At 36.0% G+C, this 16688-nt stretch overlaps 1 protein-coding gene, 1 long non-coding RNA gene, 1 other non-coding gene and 1 pseudogene across 3 annotated transcripts in view; 1 reads left to right on the forward strand and 3 right to left on the reverse strand.

The window, feature by feature from the left end:
* Positions 1–1154: 1154 nt before the first annotated feature.
* LOC107690033 (uncharacterized) lies at positions 1155–1962 on the reverse strand. Its single transcript, XR_001634391.1, has 3 exons — positions 1744–1962; positions 1442–1579; positions 1155–1202 (listed from the first exon to the last, which is right to left on the reverse strand). It is a non-coding gene; the product is annotated as an uncharacterized LOC107690033 (long non-coding RNA).
* Positions 1963–3419: 1457 nt separating this feature from the next.
* Positions 3420–5518, reverse strand: LOC107690019 (protein SCO1 homolog, mitochondrial-like; annotated as a pseudogene).
* A 2039-nt stretch (positions 5519–7557) lies between these two features.
* LOC107690018 (transducin beta-like protein 3) overlaps positions 7558–16688 on the forward strand; it is a 28176-nt gene continuing 19045 nt past the window's right edge. The window contains exons 1-14 of the mRNA XM_016488249.1: positions 7558–7745; positions 7877–7928; positions 8016–8111; positions 9534–9581; positions 9659–9774; positions 9841–9878; positions 11140–11224; positions 11342–11512; positions 11575–11650; positions 11797–11893; positions 13529–13740; positions 13842–13983; positions 15417–15475; positions 15602–15708. Coding sequence (XP_016343735.1) covers positions 7714–7745; positions 7877–7928; positions 8016–8111; positions 9534–9581; positions 9659–9774; positions 9841–9878; positions 11140–11224; positions 11342–11512; positions 11575–11650; positions 11797–11893; positions 13529–13740; positions 13842–13983; positions 15417–15475; positions 15602–15708 — 1331 coding nt within the window. The 5' untranslated portion in view covers positions 7558–7713. The remainder of the gene's footprint in view (positions 7746–7876; positions 7929–8015; positions 8112–9533; positions 9582–9658; positions 9775–9840; positions 9879–11139; positions 11225–11341; positions 11513–11574; positions 11651–11796; positions 11894–13528; positions 13741–13841; positions 13984–15416; positions 15476–15601; positions 15709–16688) is intronic.
* trnak-cuu (transfer RNA lysine (anticodon CUU)) lies at positions 8740–8812 on the reverse strand. Its single transcript has one exon. It is a non-coding gene; the product is annotated as a tRNA-Lys (tRNA).

Here is a 16688-nt window from a genome sequence, read left to right on the forward strand (position 1 = left end):
TTGGTGTTTTTTCAATGTATGCTTCAGACACGGGTCACGACGAGGCGTTCCCCATAGCGACCCCTAGAGGACGCAGTTCGAAGTTCCCATGAAAGGGAACCTTTATAGACATATTGAACTTTTTCTATTAGGAATTTGAATTTCAGAAGGGTGTTCCACTTCCGTAAAGCCATTTAGTTTGGTCTGTTCTCTCTTTGTAATGAACAGAAACAATACACTCATTACGGTCAGCAGCAGCAGAATAACAGGGATCAACGTGAAGCATCCATGGCATCTGTACGCTGACTCTCCTTGCCTCTCACTCTTATCTGTACAAAGAAATTGAATTAAAATGCTAATTAGTTTTAGACACAAATGTTGTTGATGATTCATAAGAATTTTAAACAACGTGTTTTTGAAAGTCCTTACCCGAGTAGAGCTGGATCTCTCTCCTGATGTCTTGTCCCAGGGCTTTGTTGTGCAGTATGAATGTCAGGGAGGAGTTTGTGACTTCAGTGAGATTTATCCAACTGACACAACATAAAGTCCCGTATGAGTGTCCTGCATGAGGTGCGTTTGTGCCTGGTTAGTGATGTCTGAGTTCTCCATCAGCCACTGCAGTGTAGGAGAAGGGTAACCCCCATCTGAAGTCACTAGCAGATTCACTCCATCATTTAACAATGAGAACTGCAGACGAGGTTCAGAGTAGAATGCTGAAAAACACAACAAAGCAGGCATTAAAACACAGGGCAGTTTCAGTCACATTGTAAGACCTTGAAATTGATTCGCATGATTTTCTATGAACATCAGTACATGTTGCTTTGTTACCTGCAATTTTCACTCCAAAGCTCTTCTTCAGGCTGCCAGTGTTTGTGCTGACGGAGCAAGTGTAAACACCAGCATCCTGAAGAGTGATTTTGTCCAGTTTGAGTGATGCGTTCCCCTGTGTCATCTCCTGACTGAACAGACTGGTGCGTTTGACGTAATGCCGTTAAAGGTGTTGATTAAAGTGGTAAAATAAAAAAAATAAAGTTTAAACCTCCTTGTCGATGGTGTTCATAAGTACAGATAAAATAAATCTAATAAATTATAAACCGATAACAGCATCAGAAACATACCATTACACACAAGACGTCTCACGTATTCAAAACAGATAGCGTAAGAAAAAAAAAAAAAAGCACACGCTGGAATCTTCTTTGGTGTGGGACACCGACCAGGCTTCACTGCATGGACACGGATAGTCAGCTTTAGTCGGTCTATTTAGTGGCATTCAGTCTTATATATGCACCACTAAACACTCAGCATTGACAGCAAATTTTACCTACAGTGAGTTACATTCCAAGTATTGTTTTATTAATTTTGTAAAGCCATCCAGTTTAAAAACTGTCCTATGAATGAATAAGTTAACCTACATTTGACACCAAGAAAAACATTAGTATCATCCGATTTTTAATACGGATACCTGTATATGGAGCCGTACAGCGATGTCCACGTCCATTGCTGCAGCACTTCTCATTGTCTGGACAGTCAGAGTCACCAGTACAGGACCTGGCACATGATCCTCCCACAGGTTTTTCGGGTGGACACTCTCCTGGCTTTGCTGTTATTGCAACAGAACGCCAACCTTTATTCAAATTTCACATTTATCTGCTTCAAGTTAAAGGACTTTAGAAACCCATTCATTACTAAACTGTTAATAAGTTTCAAAGACACTAGCTACTGCATTTCTTGGGGCTGTGTAATCAAGTTTACAGATCTTCTCACCTGAGGCTTTACTTCGAGTAGCATCTGTTGTGCTCAAGCATCCGGACAGACATAATAAAACAGCAGTCAGCAAGCAGTACACTTGAGCTGTCGTCTTCTAGACCTGAGATCTCTCAATGATCTGCTGGAAAACACGCTGAATTAATGCGTCAGGAGGCGAGAACAGCAAAACACACCAAACAAACTACCGTGTTGCAGCAACAAAAACCTCTGTAAAATAGTGGCTTTTAAAGATCCAGGGCTACTCCAACTCTGATTAAACTCACCTGCATGTAGCTTAGTAATCATGGTTTATATACATGTTGCTGCTGATTGGGCTTACATTTTTGACACACCCACCAAACAAGAGAAAACGTATCTCAAACCCCGTTGCACACCGTTTCCAGGAAACATGTTGTTCAACCCGGAAACCGTAGCAAAACGTTGCGCACCGGCTTGAGCTTGAACGTGTCCCTGCCAAACAAATGCGCAGTGGTCAGGTAGTACCGCGATCACGTGGTACAAGTTGGACTCGATGGTCAGAAAGTTTGCAAGTTGTAATTTTGAATAAACTCCTACACCTCTTGCACCTAAACTTTGCAGGAACGTGGATTTCAACTAGAAATTGTAAACATTTGGCATAAATCTGCACAGAATATCAGGAGACACAACAGAGAAGAATCCAAGTGGGACACTATGTTTATCACTACTGTTTGATGGGCCACAACCCCCCTGGCCCAAATGAGTTACTGTGAATAAATCTGCACAGAATATCAGGAGACACAACAGAGAAGAATCCAAGTGGACACTATGTTTATCACTACTGTTTGATGGGCCACAACCCCCCTGGCCCAAATGAGTTACTGTGCCCCAATGTTGTTGGCAGCCGCTGTTGTCTAGAAGCAGAAGTGAATGTGAGCAGTGAGGAGGTTTTTGTCATGCTGTGAATAACTGTGATACGTACTCACTAACAGATTTGTCCCATGTGTGAGAGTAATACACAGCAGAATCAGCCACATCCACATTACTGATGATCAGACTATCATCTGATTTAGATGAATGTGTTGATGTGAATTTAGGAGCAGAGAAACCAGATCCATAACGAACTGAGCTCCAGACATGATGAAATCTTAACTCCTGCTGGAGTCTGTTTGTACCATCCAGCATCATTAATTATTGTCCTCAGATTGCAGTCCAGTTTAGCTGTTTGTCATTTGTTAATTGTAAATGGAAGACTTATTCTCTACAGTCACACTTCAGCCTAGTTGTTGAGTAAAATAATGGTGAAATGTGCTTTTGTGAGGTAAAAAGATGCAGTGAAAGTGAATGATCTCTCTGTTGCTAATAATTTGCCTAAAGATTGGCCATTTGAAAGTCTTCATCCAGGTAATAAATGCAATTTATGAAAAATGTATATAAATTATGACGCAACTACACAATTCATCAACACAATGCATTACAAAATATCAATCAAAACATGCTTTACTGAAGTTGAATCCTTTGAATTTCATTATGGAAATGAATAAAGATCAACAAAAGTTACTGTGTTGCGCTGCAGCAAAATGGGAAATGCTTCAAAAGTCTTTGAATTCGTAAATCAGAGTTGCACCTCATATAAATGTAGCCCATTTCACAGAGTAATGACTGTTGTGAGACACAAACAAGCACTCAGTCATGTTGAAGCAGTGCCCTTTATCTTATTTTCCATTCTTGTACTTCGTCATGTGGGATGCAATGGATGATGAGATCTCAGAGGATTTCTTGTTTTGTCCAAAATACTCAAGAAACTGGCCATCAGGTCCCACCAGATACATTATGATGGTGTGATCAACCTGCGGTTATGAGAGAATACAATATTTGCATGCTGAGTACAGGTTTGTGAGATTATTAGGAATTATTTAAAGATATAGTTCACCCAAAAATGAAGATTCTGTTACCATTTACTCACCCTCAAGTGAAGAATATTGGTAACCAAACAGCTGATAGTAGCCATTGACTATTTTTTTCCATACTATGTAACTCAATGGCTACTATCAGCTGTTTGGTTACCAACATTCTTCAAAATATCTTCTTTTGGGTGAGTAAATGCTGACAGAATTTTCATTTTCGGTGAACTATCCCTTTAATATTAGTCAAGAAAATAACATTCTTCTGTCAGGTTATTACACAAGCTAAACTACATTATTTTACATTATACACTAAAAGCTCACATTGTAGTCGTTGTCTTCATCTTTTGGGCCCTGGCTATAATACACTCTGTAGTAGGCTCTGGAGACCAGCTGTGCCTGTCAGACCGATCAGCTTGGGGGAAACTCTGCATGTGAGATTTTGAAAAATATAGATGACGAGGAATCACATTACAGCATTCGGTAAGTGTAGAGTGAAAAAAATGATCCCTGCTCACCTTTGACATAGGCTGCCAGTGCTTCTGGTGTGTCTCTATCAGGATCAACAGTGATGAGAATTGGTGTTATGTCTGGAAGCGTTTTAATTCTATCTGTGACAGAAAATGAACCGGTTTACTTGAAAATTTTTCTTGTACTATTTTTCCTTTAAATAAATGCCACTTTGTGCGATTTTTTTATCTGATGAAATAATCATTGTAATAAAAATAATAATAAATAAACATCATATAAAGAATATTGTATAATGTATATATATATTTTATACCTGACTGATAAAGTATCCTTGGGCTTTGAAGGCTCTTCATAATAAAAAAAAAAGAAATGCTGCTTTACCAATCTCATCAACCGCCTTTTCTCCAGTTCATCAGGACAGATGTCTGGACAGTGTGTGAAACCGAAATAGATCAGCAGCCACTGGCCGAGGAAATCTTCACTCTTTGTGGATTTGTTGTTGTGGTCGACGAGTGAGAACAGACCTCCAAGTGCTGCTTTTCCCATCGACTTTGTTCTTTCTTCCTCAATCACTACAACACCAAAAACACATTAACAACAATGCTCTCATTATGATGTGGAGCATTTGCATATAATACCAAGTCAATGCTGTGTAGGTTAATCACTTATGCATGCTGTTCAGATGCACAAATCCATGTCCTTACTTTCCTCCTTTTCTCTCTTGAAGAATTTTCATCCCTAGAAGAAGACCTCCTCCAAACGCAAATGTGATAGCAAGAGACTTCCATGTAACTGGCTGTAGAAAAGAGACATCAGTAGCATTGGTAAGTTTGATGGAAATACACTTAATAAGCAGTAATTATCGAAGAAATGTTGAAGAAATCTGTGAAGTGCCCTACTTTGGGGCTAGTAAATGGTATTTCAAATAAGTTCTGTTCTTTTGAACTCTCTATTCATAAAAGAATCCTGAGAAAGATGTATAACAGTTTCCACAAATATATGAGGCAGCACAACCATTTTCAACATTAATGATAATAAGAAATGTTTCTTGAGCAGCAAATCAGTATATCAGACTGATTTCTGAAGGATCATGTGACACTGAAGACTGGAGTATTGATGCTGAAAATTCACCTTTGCATCACAGGAATAAATTATATGAAATAAATACTTATAAATTATGGACCCTTTTATCCAAACCCTGGAGAACCAATAACCTTTCAGTCACCAGTCCTGATCGGTCACTGCAGAGAGTTGTTTAGTGCTTTAAATGAAGCTTATCCTGTTGCTGGATTTGTCACTTCTTGATGAGGGAGGTGGAGGAAGAGTAGACAGGGGCCGTATGTTCAGAAGGGACACACACGGTGCTGTCCTACACGTCCTAAACTGCAGGAGGTCTCACGAAATAAATGAAAATGCTGGAGGAGTAGACACACCTTCATATAAACATCATTTAGCTATAAAAGGGACACAAAGGGACTAATGGTTTTCAACCAGGGGGCCTCAGCAAACTTCTAAGGGGCCCACAGGATGATTTAAAATGGTTTAATTTAATTAATAACATAAAATCAAGTTGACGTTACATTTAAAGGTATAATAACAATTAACACATTTATATAGGTGCATGCTGAGAATTAAACAGGCAACACTTCAGTCACACTAATTACTAGTTTACACACGAAGCAGCAGATATATTTGAAAATATTATTTCTGAATGACTGAATGAATCAGCCAGTGACCTACCAGTGTGTTGGTGTGTGACAGCACTGCACATGCGTGCGCTGGTCCTGAACTGACACGAACTGATCTGAGGTCTGTTTGAAGACATGAACTAGATATCGGATATGACGTAGCTCACTTCTTCGCTTCCTATTTTTCGTACGTGGATGGAGACTTCTAGCGCTTTAAACCCCGATAGAAACGATGAAATAATAAACAAACGATTAATTAAAAACAAAAAATGAACTTGAACTGAAACATTGTATTTGTTTTAAATAATTATTTTGCGCTTATGAACATGTACTTACACAAATGATTTTGTAACCAGCACTTTCTCCTTACTAAGGAATTATAGTGTAATGACATTATTATATTTATATATGTATTATATTTGATAATTTATTATTATTATTACTATTGTTGTTATTCATCTAAAAGGATATTTTTGTTTGGCATTCGTTTGTTTGCCACTAGAGGTTTTTTATGCTTTAAACGACAAATACAGAACAATACAACAGACTACGGTGGCCGAGAAGCGCAAAGCAAATCACAATTCTGAAAACAAAATAACAAATTACAAACGCAAATGCAAGTCTAAAAAACGAAATAACAATTCAGAAAGCACAACAACAATTCAGAAAAAATTATAATTTCAGAATTGTGATTTGTTTTGCACTTCTCGACCACCGTAACAGACATTATAAAGCCAGGGGAACAAATGTTCTCACATTTTAAGAGTGAACTGTTTTAGTAGAGTCCCGGGTCAGGCTCACTCGTAAGGGTTTGTTTATTTATTTGTTTTTTTGCTTATATATTTATTTTTGTGAAATGGTCTTTTGTGCTATGCTTTGTTTATTTATTTGTTTGTTTGCTTATATATTTATTTTTGTGAAATGGTCTTTTGTGCTATGCAAAGTTTGTGCAATAAAGTAAAATCATAGTTAACAATTACTTGTTTACATAGGATATATAGGCCTATATGTATTTTATATTATTTAGGCACTTATAGGCTATAGTTAATTCAACATGCCATGGGAAGTCAATCTAACTTAACATTTCCTTATATTTATATTGTTTATTTCTTACTCCTTAACAGTTCATCAGGCTCTTAATGATTTAATCTATGCAATATTTTGGAATATCTGAAGGCCATGTACCATATTCATAACTGTATAGCATTTGTTATAATAAGTCTAGCCTATTAATCATTACCAGGCCAATAACGACTTTTTTAATTAATCAATATAGCATTTGTTATGAAGAAACAATGCCACAGTTGTATTAAAAAATCTATAGGGAAAAATCTATTCCCTTAACAGATCATCTAATATAAATTCTACAACAAGTTAGACTAAATTTTACACAATAAATAAGCCTACAATACAACGTGATAAATTCTAGAAAAGGTGGCCATGACTCATGAGTAGTTTAAAAAGATTTGAATGTTAGTGCTGGTTCAAGACTGTTTTCTCCTCTTTTCATCAGTCTTTTTAGTTTGCCTTTTTAAGATATACTGTTCGACTTTCTCCATAGCATTTTAAAGTGGCTGTTTCTCTAAACAGTTCAAATAGATCACATATTTGACCATCAACTTCGCGATAGGAATGGCTCGCGCAAATCTCATCACACTTCTCTCGCGCGCTGGTGAACGCACGCAGAGTATACAGTGACCCGCGCGCCGCTCATGAACTGCGCTTCAGTCATAATTCATAAATCATAACTCCGTTCAGTTCGTACTTTGCATTATCAGCCACTAGAGGCCACTGGAGCTTGAGTTTTAGTGCCGACGTCATATTTGTGCGACACTTACATGAACACATGCACCATGCGTGTAAAAGATAGAGGTATATGAAGTAATACGTATGCTTTTAATGATAGCTATATTGTTCACGAGAAGTTGAAAACATCGTGGGTTGTCATGGCTGGAAACACGCTGCCGTTTAAATCAAAGTAAGTGTCGTTTTCTTCTATTTTGACTCTTCTCAGTGGGAAAGATTCTTTAAAATGTGCAGAACTTACAGTGACTAGTTGAGATGCCTGTTAACTACCTAAGTTAATGATCATCTCATTTGTTTGTTTAGTTATGCAGTCTCCAGCAAAATAGAACCGTTCTATAAGGGAGGTAAAGTGCAGGTAAGTTCATAATTTAGTACTTGAAAATCATATTATTAGGTCCGTGAATTACAGCTATTATTGTACTTGTTTTGTTTCTCCATCCAGATAAGTCATGATGAGCAGTACATATTTTGCACATGTGGTCCAAGAGTCAACATTTTACAGATCGATACTGGAAAAATTATCCATAGCATTGAGCAGGTCAGTGTCTTAACAGTTTTGTTTTATATGTGTTTCTTCAACTATGGGCAAAAATAACTCCCTTAAAACCCCCTCTTCGTTTATTTAGTTTGTCTAAAAACAGCAAACACACCCATCACAGGAGAACTTTGCCTTTTTGAAAATAAATAAATATATAAATATTGAAATCATTTATGAGTGTTTAGATTTTCCTCCAGTTTTTCTTCCATAAAATGCAGTCTTTTTAGACTAGTGGAAAGAAAACATCAAAAATACAAATTTAGGTGTTTGTTTTATTACACTTTATCTATTTGCATCAGCAGATTTAAAGGCTATTAATGAAATAAAAGGCCATTTAAGTGACGTGACATGTGGCCAAGTATGGTGAGCCATACTTGGAATTAGTGCTCTGCATTTAACCCATTCAAAGTGCACACACACAGCAGTGAACACACACACCGTGAACACACACCCGGAGCAGTTGGGGGTTCGGTGCCTTGCAGTCGTGGTATTGAAAGTGGGAGAGAGCGCTGTACATTCACTCCCCCCACCTACAATCCCTGCCGGTACGAGACTCGAACCCGCAACCTTTGGGTTGCGAGTCCGACTCGCTAACCATTAGGCCACGACTTCCCCCTTAAAAGTTCTGCGCCCAAGGTGGGGCTCGAACCCACGACCCTGAGATTAAGAGTCTCATGCTCTACCGACTGAGCTAGCCGGCCAAAATATATATTAAAAAAATATATTAAGTGTACTTTCATGACTATGTTTCTTATAGTTAGTAGAATGTCTAAAGTGCACAATGTGTAATAATAAAATAAAAAATAAAGTGTATTTTTACACATGGTGGATTTTTTTTAATGGCTGACAAAAAGAGATCAAATCCCCAAATCTCCTCCATAAAGACTAATATGTCAACAAAATGAAACAAGAACTTTGAACCTAGCTTTATCAAACGATAAGATTTCTATTCTGGAAATGTATGCAAATAAGTGATTTAATTAGAAATGGCCTTACTTTTATATTAACGCACATCATTTCAGGAAACTTGTTGTACAAAACCGTTATCTTAATGTATTGTGATTAATCAACTGGGGAAGATATGGTGAAATCTGTCAGTTAAACCTTTTTACCATAATTATCTTTAGTTTCTTGCTTTAAATGTAGTAATATTTTTATAATGTATTTTGTCTGGGTCTGAGATAAGGGTAAAACAGTAAAATACATAAATATGGCCTTTAAAAAAAATAGCAGAGCGATTAAGTGTTGGTATTAAGCTTTATTTGTGAACTTTATGTAATGAAAATAAAAATGTGAACTATTTAGTTTTAACAAAAATCAACCCCTGGGATGCAAAAGTGCCCAAAACTGAAGAAGCGCTCACATCTGAAACATGACTGCATATGGTTGCCTGTATTTCTCACTTTTGCTTTCTCTGAGCAGGATGATCAAGAGGACATCACCTCATTCTCTCTCAGTCCTGATGATGAGGTGAGATGAGCTTGGTTTGCCTGTCTGCTGGTTCAGCATTAATCCAGACTGAGGTTGTTTCTGCTGTTTCTCTGCAGATTCTGGTGACCGCCAGCAGGGCTCTGCTCCTGAAGCAATGGGACTGGAAGCAGGAGAAGTGCACTCGGTCGTGGAGGGCCATCCACAATGTGCCTGTGGCCAGCATGACCTTTGAGTGGGACTGGAAGCAGGAGAAGTGCACTCGGTCGTGGAGGGCCATCCACAATGTGCCTGTGGCCAGTATGACCTTTGACTGCACCTCCACCCTGCTGGCTACAGGTCAAACACAAGATCACCAGATCTTTGATGCATTGAGTAACACTAAACAACAGTTTTGGTGTCAGACATATCTTAATAGGGCGAAATGTTATACTTGTATACTGTGTATATATATATATATATATATATATATAGATTATTTTTCTCAGCAATATCCTTGTGAAAAAGGACACTTTATAATACTTTACAAAGAGTAATTATTATGGAAATAATATATTTTAAAAATATATACTGTATAAGTGCAACTTAATGTAACGTTTTAGACACTTAATTGAATGTTAGTTGCAATTAAATAAGTGTATTTATAAAATGCAAGTAAATGTAATTTGCTGAACTTTAGAGTGCTTTTAAGTAGGACTTTTTTTATACGTACATCTGTTTTCTTTGAAATATGTTTAAAGCATACTGCTGAATGTACAGACAAGCATTTATGATAAATTAAAATATGCTTTAATGTAATTTCTATTGAAACTGGTAAGTTATGTATTTGAATATATTTGTAATGATAAAGTTGCAATTTAGTAAATATATTAACTTCATATGTGACCCTGGAGCACAAAACCAGTCTTAAGTCGCTGGGGTATATTTGTAGCAATAGCCAAAAATACATTGTATGGGTCAAAATTATCGATTTTTCTTTTATGCCAAAAAATCATTAGGATATTAAGTAAAGATCATGTTCCATGAAGATATTTTGTAAATTTCCTACTGTAAATATATCAAAACTTAATTTTTTGATTAGTAATATGAATAGCAAATAACTTAATTTGAACAACTTTAAAGATGATTTTCTCAATATTTAAATTTCTTTGCAACCTCAGATTCCAGATTTTCAAATAGTTGTATCTCAGCCGAATATTATCCGATTTTCAGATGATGTATAAATCTCAGTTTCAAAAAATGGACCCTTATGACTGGTTTTGTGGTCCAGGGTCACAAATGTCATATCAAATAACACACTACAGTTAAAATTATCATCAAGTATTTTACATGTGCTTTAGTATGTTAGTCAGCATAAGTGTACTACAAAAGATTATTAAAACATAAAGATTTAAAATGTACTTTAAAGTAAAACTTTCAGTTCAACATTATTATTACAAAGTGCACTTATAAGTATGTTAAGTGCACTTAAATGGCTTTTTATTTCATTAATATTATATTATCTGTAAGTACATTTTTTAAAATTACTGTTCAGATTAGTGCACATTCAATACAATTAAGCATGCTTCTTTTTCACGATGATTTGTTGTTGTGTTCATAGGTGGTTGTGATGGCACCATCAAGCTGTGGGATGTTGTGAAGCAGTACTGCACACACAATCTGAAAGGATCATCTGGCGTTGTACAGTAAGTACTGAAGAAACTTCCAAAATTGAATCTGCTTTGAGATCGTCTTCCCAGTTTGTAAAACTGGCCCAGCTGGTTGATATGCCATCTATAAGAGCTGCAACGTCTCTCTTCCAGTTTGGTCGAGTTTCATCCAGACATCAGCAGACTGCAGCTCTTCTCTTCTTCTGTGGACTGTGGGATCCGGATCTGGGACCTGAGGACCAGCAAGTGTATCTGTGTTTTGGAGAGCCACTACAGTGCCGTCACATCGCTGGCCTTCTCTCCTGATGGCCAAACTCTAATTAGGTAAAACGGCAAGAATGTTTCCAATTCCAAAAGTCCAATTTTAACACTGTCTTCATTTTCAGTTCTGGCCGAGACAAAATCTGCTCGGTTTGGGACCTGAAGAAGAAGGCTGTTAAGAGGACTGTCCCTGTCTATGAGGTCAGACTGTGACTGTGACCCATGAGCTGCGATTTATCTTTATAGCACCACAACTATTATCTGTGTTTCATACCTTAACAAGCAGATGAGTCTGGAAATACAGCATTGTTATTTCACATGGAGTTCTCTTATTTGTCGATGTTCAGGCTGTGGAAGGTGGTGTTGTTCTCTCTGGGAAGAGCGATTACTCTCAGATGGGTGTGAAGGGTGAAGGTTTACACTTTGTCACAGCTGGCAGTAAAGGTAAATGCTGTAGTTCAAATCAGAATCCAGTTTAATATAAAATGCTATAATGTAAACTCATAAAAGCAGGACCAATTAGGGGTGCAACTACCAATTGTTGAGGCAGTGATGGCCAAACTCTAATTAGGTAAAACGGCAGGAAAAAAGGAATTGTTTCCAATTCCAAAAGTCCAATTTTAACACTGTCTTCATTTTCAGTTCTGGCCGAGACAAAATCTGCTCGGTTTGGGACCTGAAGAAGAAGGCTGTTAAGAGGACTGTCCCTGTCTATGAGGTCAGACTGTGACTGTGACCCATGAGCTGCGATTTATCTTTATAGCACCACAACTATTATCTGTGTTTCATACCTTAACAAGCAGATGAGTCTGGAAATACAGCATTGTTATTTCACATGGAGTTCTCTTATTTGTCGATGTTCAGGCTGTGGAAGGTGGTGTTGTTCTCTCTGGGAAGAGCGATTACTCTCAGATGGGTGTGAAGGGTGAAGGTTTACACTTTGTCACAGCTGGCAGTAAAGGTAAATGCTGTAGTTCAAATCAGAATCCAGTTTAATATAAAATGCTATAATGTAAACTCATAAAAGCAGGACCAATTAGGGGTGCAACTACCAATTGTTGAGGCAGTAACAGTGTTATTTTTGTATCATTTGTGTGCTATTATAATATATATTAATATTTATTATGTGCTTTTGTCATTTTTATTTTTTATAATTCTATTTAATGTTTCTAATTTAAAAAAAAATTACTTTAACTTGTTTATTTAAGCTAGCTACCAAAGCAACATTTCTATTTTTTTAGTTAGTTAAAGTTGAAGGTATTCATTGTAATATTTATGTTTACATTTTTTAAAATGTATATCTATTTTTTATTTCATGGATTTTCATTGTTTAAGTTTAAGATTCAGTTTTAATTATCTATAATAACACTAGCAAGTATGCAACATTTTTTTGGTCAAACCACCTCAACACAGCCAAAAAAAAAAAAAAGAAAAGTACAAAATATTAATACCATATTGGTTTTTGACCAATATAATTTTTTATTTATATTGGATGGTCAATTTTTTATGCACATTTCTCATATTTTTACATTTAGACCTTTGCCATCATCTAATGCCCACTTAAACCCAATCTTTAAAAACACTATTAATTTAATAAAACTGTTAAATGTAATCTTAAGCAAATGTCAAAATGATCTGTTTTCATACTGTGCATAACACTGTGATGCCTGACAATTCACATGTAGCATTTAAAATGATTGATTGATTAGTATTAATTGCTGCATGTAGTTTAAAAGATTTTTTGAATGTTGTTTTGAAAACAAAAGAAACATTTTTGGATTACTGATTCAGGTTTTGAGGTTAATGACACGGAACACTGAGACATAATTTATATCTTACTAGAAATTAAAAAAAAAGCTGTTGTATTTTGTCAAAATAAATAATACAAAAATGCATACAAACCCATAAAAAAAAAAACATTCATTTAAAAAATATTATCATTTAAATATGTAAAATATTTTGGTTATTTGTAGGCTTTTTTTTTGTCATTCATAAAAAAACTGATTTTGGTGCTGTATTATGCACTGCATATGTTGAATACTCTCTACCTGGCCCTGAGTGTTTTGCTGTTTTCCGCAGGTGTTCTTCGAGTGTGGGACTCCAGCTCAGCGCGCTGTGTGTTCACTCAGACGCTGCCTGATGCTCCGGCTCTCAACACAGAGGAGGGCGATTTAGACCCGCGCAGTCTGATGCATCTTCTGCCCATGCCACAGTCCAACAGACTGGCCACCGTCACCGCAGAGCACAACATCCTCATCTATCAGATGCCTGCTCTCACTGTACAGCAGCAGGTGAGCCTTACAATCCACCTTCTACACACTGTAGATATAACCTGAACTTAATACATATCGGAACCTGGAGCTATTGGGCTTGTTTTTCTCTTCTTATGAAGTTTGTCGGCTACAATGATGATATCCTGGATGTGAAGTTCCTGGGGAAGGATGACACACATATAGTTGTGGCCACTAACAGCTCTCAGCTGAAGGTGTTTGAGTTGGCCACTAACAGCTGTCAGATTCTGTATGGACACACAGGTGAGTGAGCCACTAGAGGGCGGCAGCACTGTGGATATGTTACGCTTACTGCATACTGCAGTATATACTGTGTGCTTGTAATTCAAATATCTTTTTTTTTTTTTGTGCACAGAAACCTATATCAGTGATTAAGTTGTAATGAACTGTAATGAAAACACATTTCTATGCAGAAAACACATTTGAGCAATGATCAAAGATCAGTAGAAAACATGCGTGACTCAAGCTAACCAAAACTAAAATAGAACCAGGGTTATTTTAATTAACTAAAACTAAAACCATGAAAAATGGTTACTTAAAATAAACTAAACATGAACTTGTTTTATTTCACTAGATGCCAAGGCAACACTTCTCATGTTCATTTAGTTTAACTTGATGTACTGAAATAACTAAAATTAAAGCTGAAATAAAAATGAACAATTACTGTATAGAAATTTTAAAACGAAATTGACAAATAAACAACAAAATTGCTAAAATGTTCAAATTAAAGATAGAAGATATAAAATAACTAAACTAATTTAAAGTATTAGTAAAAAGTAGGATCTAAAATAACACTTGATTAAAACAAAAAAGATGAATGTTATAGAGTTTTGTGTGTGTGTGTGTGTGTGTGCTGTTAATGCACTTGTTTATGGTGTTTCCCACAGTGTATGTTATCATTACCTTCATATCTGTAAATGAAATTCATGCGAAGCTTTCACTGAGTGACAGTGAAAAGATTAGACAAAAATATTCAATATAAATATTCAATATTAATATTATAATACAAATATTCATTTTCAAAATATTCATTTCAATATTCACATATTTGTTCTTCAATAAGGTTTGAAAAGGACTAGTGTTATTGTTAACTAAAACAATAAAATATAATTTTCTGCAATTGAAACAAAGCTGAAATTAAATAAAATATAAATATTGGATGAAAAAAATTTGAAGTCTAATCTAAATAAAATCTAAAATAATTTTAATTACTATAATGCTAACACTAAAACAGAAATAAAATTGGTTAAACGTATATTTAGAAAAAATACATAACATTAGAAAATTACTAAAACTAATTAAAATTATATAAATATAATGATAATTGTATTAAAAATGCATCAAAACTATTTTTTTTTTTAAATAGGCTTTGGTTTGCACATTGTTTTGAGGAAATTATCAGGCAGGAAGTAATATAAATAGGATTCTTTATAAGCCTGATAGTTGTTTTTTATTTAATTAATGAAAGAACCATTGTTATTTGCAGCCCTACATCCCAGGCATGTAAAACGCATTTGTTTTCTCACTTAGGTCCTGTAGAAACAACTGTCTGTAAAACTTTAAAAAGGGAATGTCAGACTGGATTCCACTTCAGTCATCAGTGTGCATTGTTGACATTGTCAGCACTCAATTATCTTTAAATCATCTGACAATCTTCTCTGATAATCTGTCTGCAGATACCATCTTATCAATCGATGTCTTCCGCAAAGGTTCCATGTTTGCAAGCTGTGCAAAGGTGCTTCTTTCACGTTTTCATGAAAAGCTGCACCAGTGGCCTAGCACGCCATTCAAAACGGCAGATTCTGAATGTACAGCTTCGCCCACATTTGGAAAGATGACGTTTATGTAATCTTTTGCACAGGACAAGTCCCTGCGGCTGTGGAAAATGGATCTGAAGAGTGGCCGCGTGCACTGCGTGGCTCAGGGCAGCGGACACTCCAATGCCGTGGGCTCTGTCGCCTGCTCCAGGTCTGATCTCCATTAGAAATAGCAGTTAGATAAGCAATATCAGTTAAGACACTGCAGTGTGTGATCATACTGTAGCTCTGTCCTCAAAATCTGAAAAGTCCTTGTTTCCTGAACGATTGACACACTTTTTACTAAGCTGATAACACGGTCACATTTAGATCAGTAATTGTGACATTCCTGATCATAATAACCTATTCTAATATAGTTCACGAACTTGATTTTGTAACCGTTTACTGGTTTGTAAGGTTTTCTAACACATTTGTCACTTTATACTATGTGAACATAAAAACTGTTCAAATAAGTACACCATTTTCCTCTTCCTGTACCAGTGTTATTTTAGTATTGAGATCCTGTTATAATTTTTTTATTATTTTGAATTGTTTTTATATTTTAAATGTAACATTTGTTTTAGTAATTTTTTTTTTTTTTTTATGTCTATACAGTTTTTATTAGGGATGCACCGATGTATCGGCCACCGATTTTTATCGGACGATTTTTCCACAAGTTACAACCATCGGCATATCGGCTATATAAGGAAAAAGGCCGATATAACAAACCGATGGTTTATTAATTAACTGCGTGAAGGCACTGAGCTGTATAATGTCTGTTGCATAATCCTAGCGCTGCTGTCTGCACTTTAATGCTAATCAAATAACAAAAGACAAAAGATCGCATACTATTCTTGACTAAATAACTTTTGTAACTGTAGTTGTAAGTGTAGCGGACCTCATCTGAATGATGACCAAAATTTGACTGATGTTTTATTAAGTTTATTGTGTCCTTTTTCACTCCAAAAAAATCACAATAAGAGCTCAACAAAACACAGCACGAGAAGTGCACATTAAACTCTCTCTCTCAGTTGCATTATAATCAACATACAGCGAATTACACAAAACACTTATTACAACTAACAGTAAACAAATATATACAGATCTCATGCCTTTTCGGGGGGTGCTTAATAAACTGACAAACTTTAAATC

Source organism: Sinocyclocheilus anshuiensis, unplaced genomic scaffold (assembly GCF_001515605.1).
Source record: "Sinocyclocheilus anshuiensis isolate Anshui unplaced genomic scaffold, SAMN03320099.WGS_v1.1 scaffold1609, whole genome shotgun sequence".
Classification (NCBI taxonomy): Eukaryota; Metazoa; Chordata; class Actinopteri; order Cypriniformes; family Cyprinidae; genus Sinocyclocheilus; species Sinocyclocheilus anshuiensis.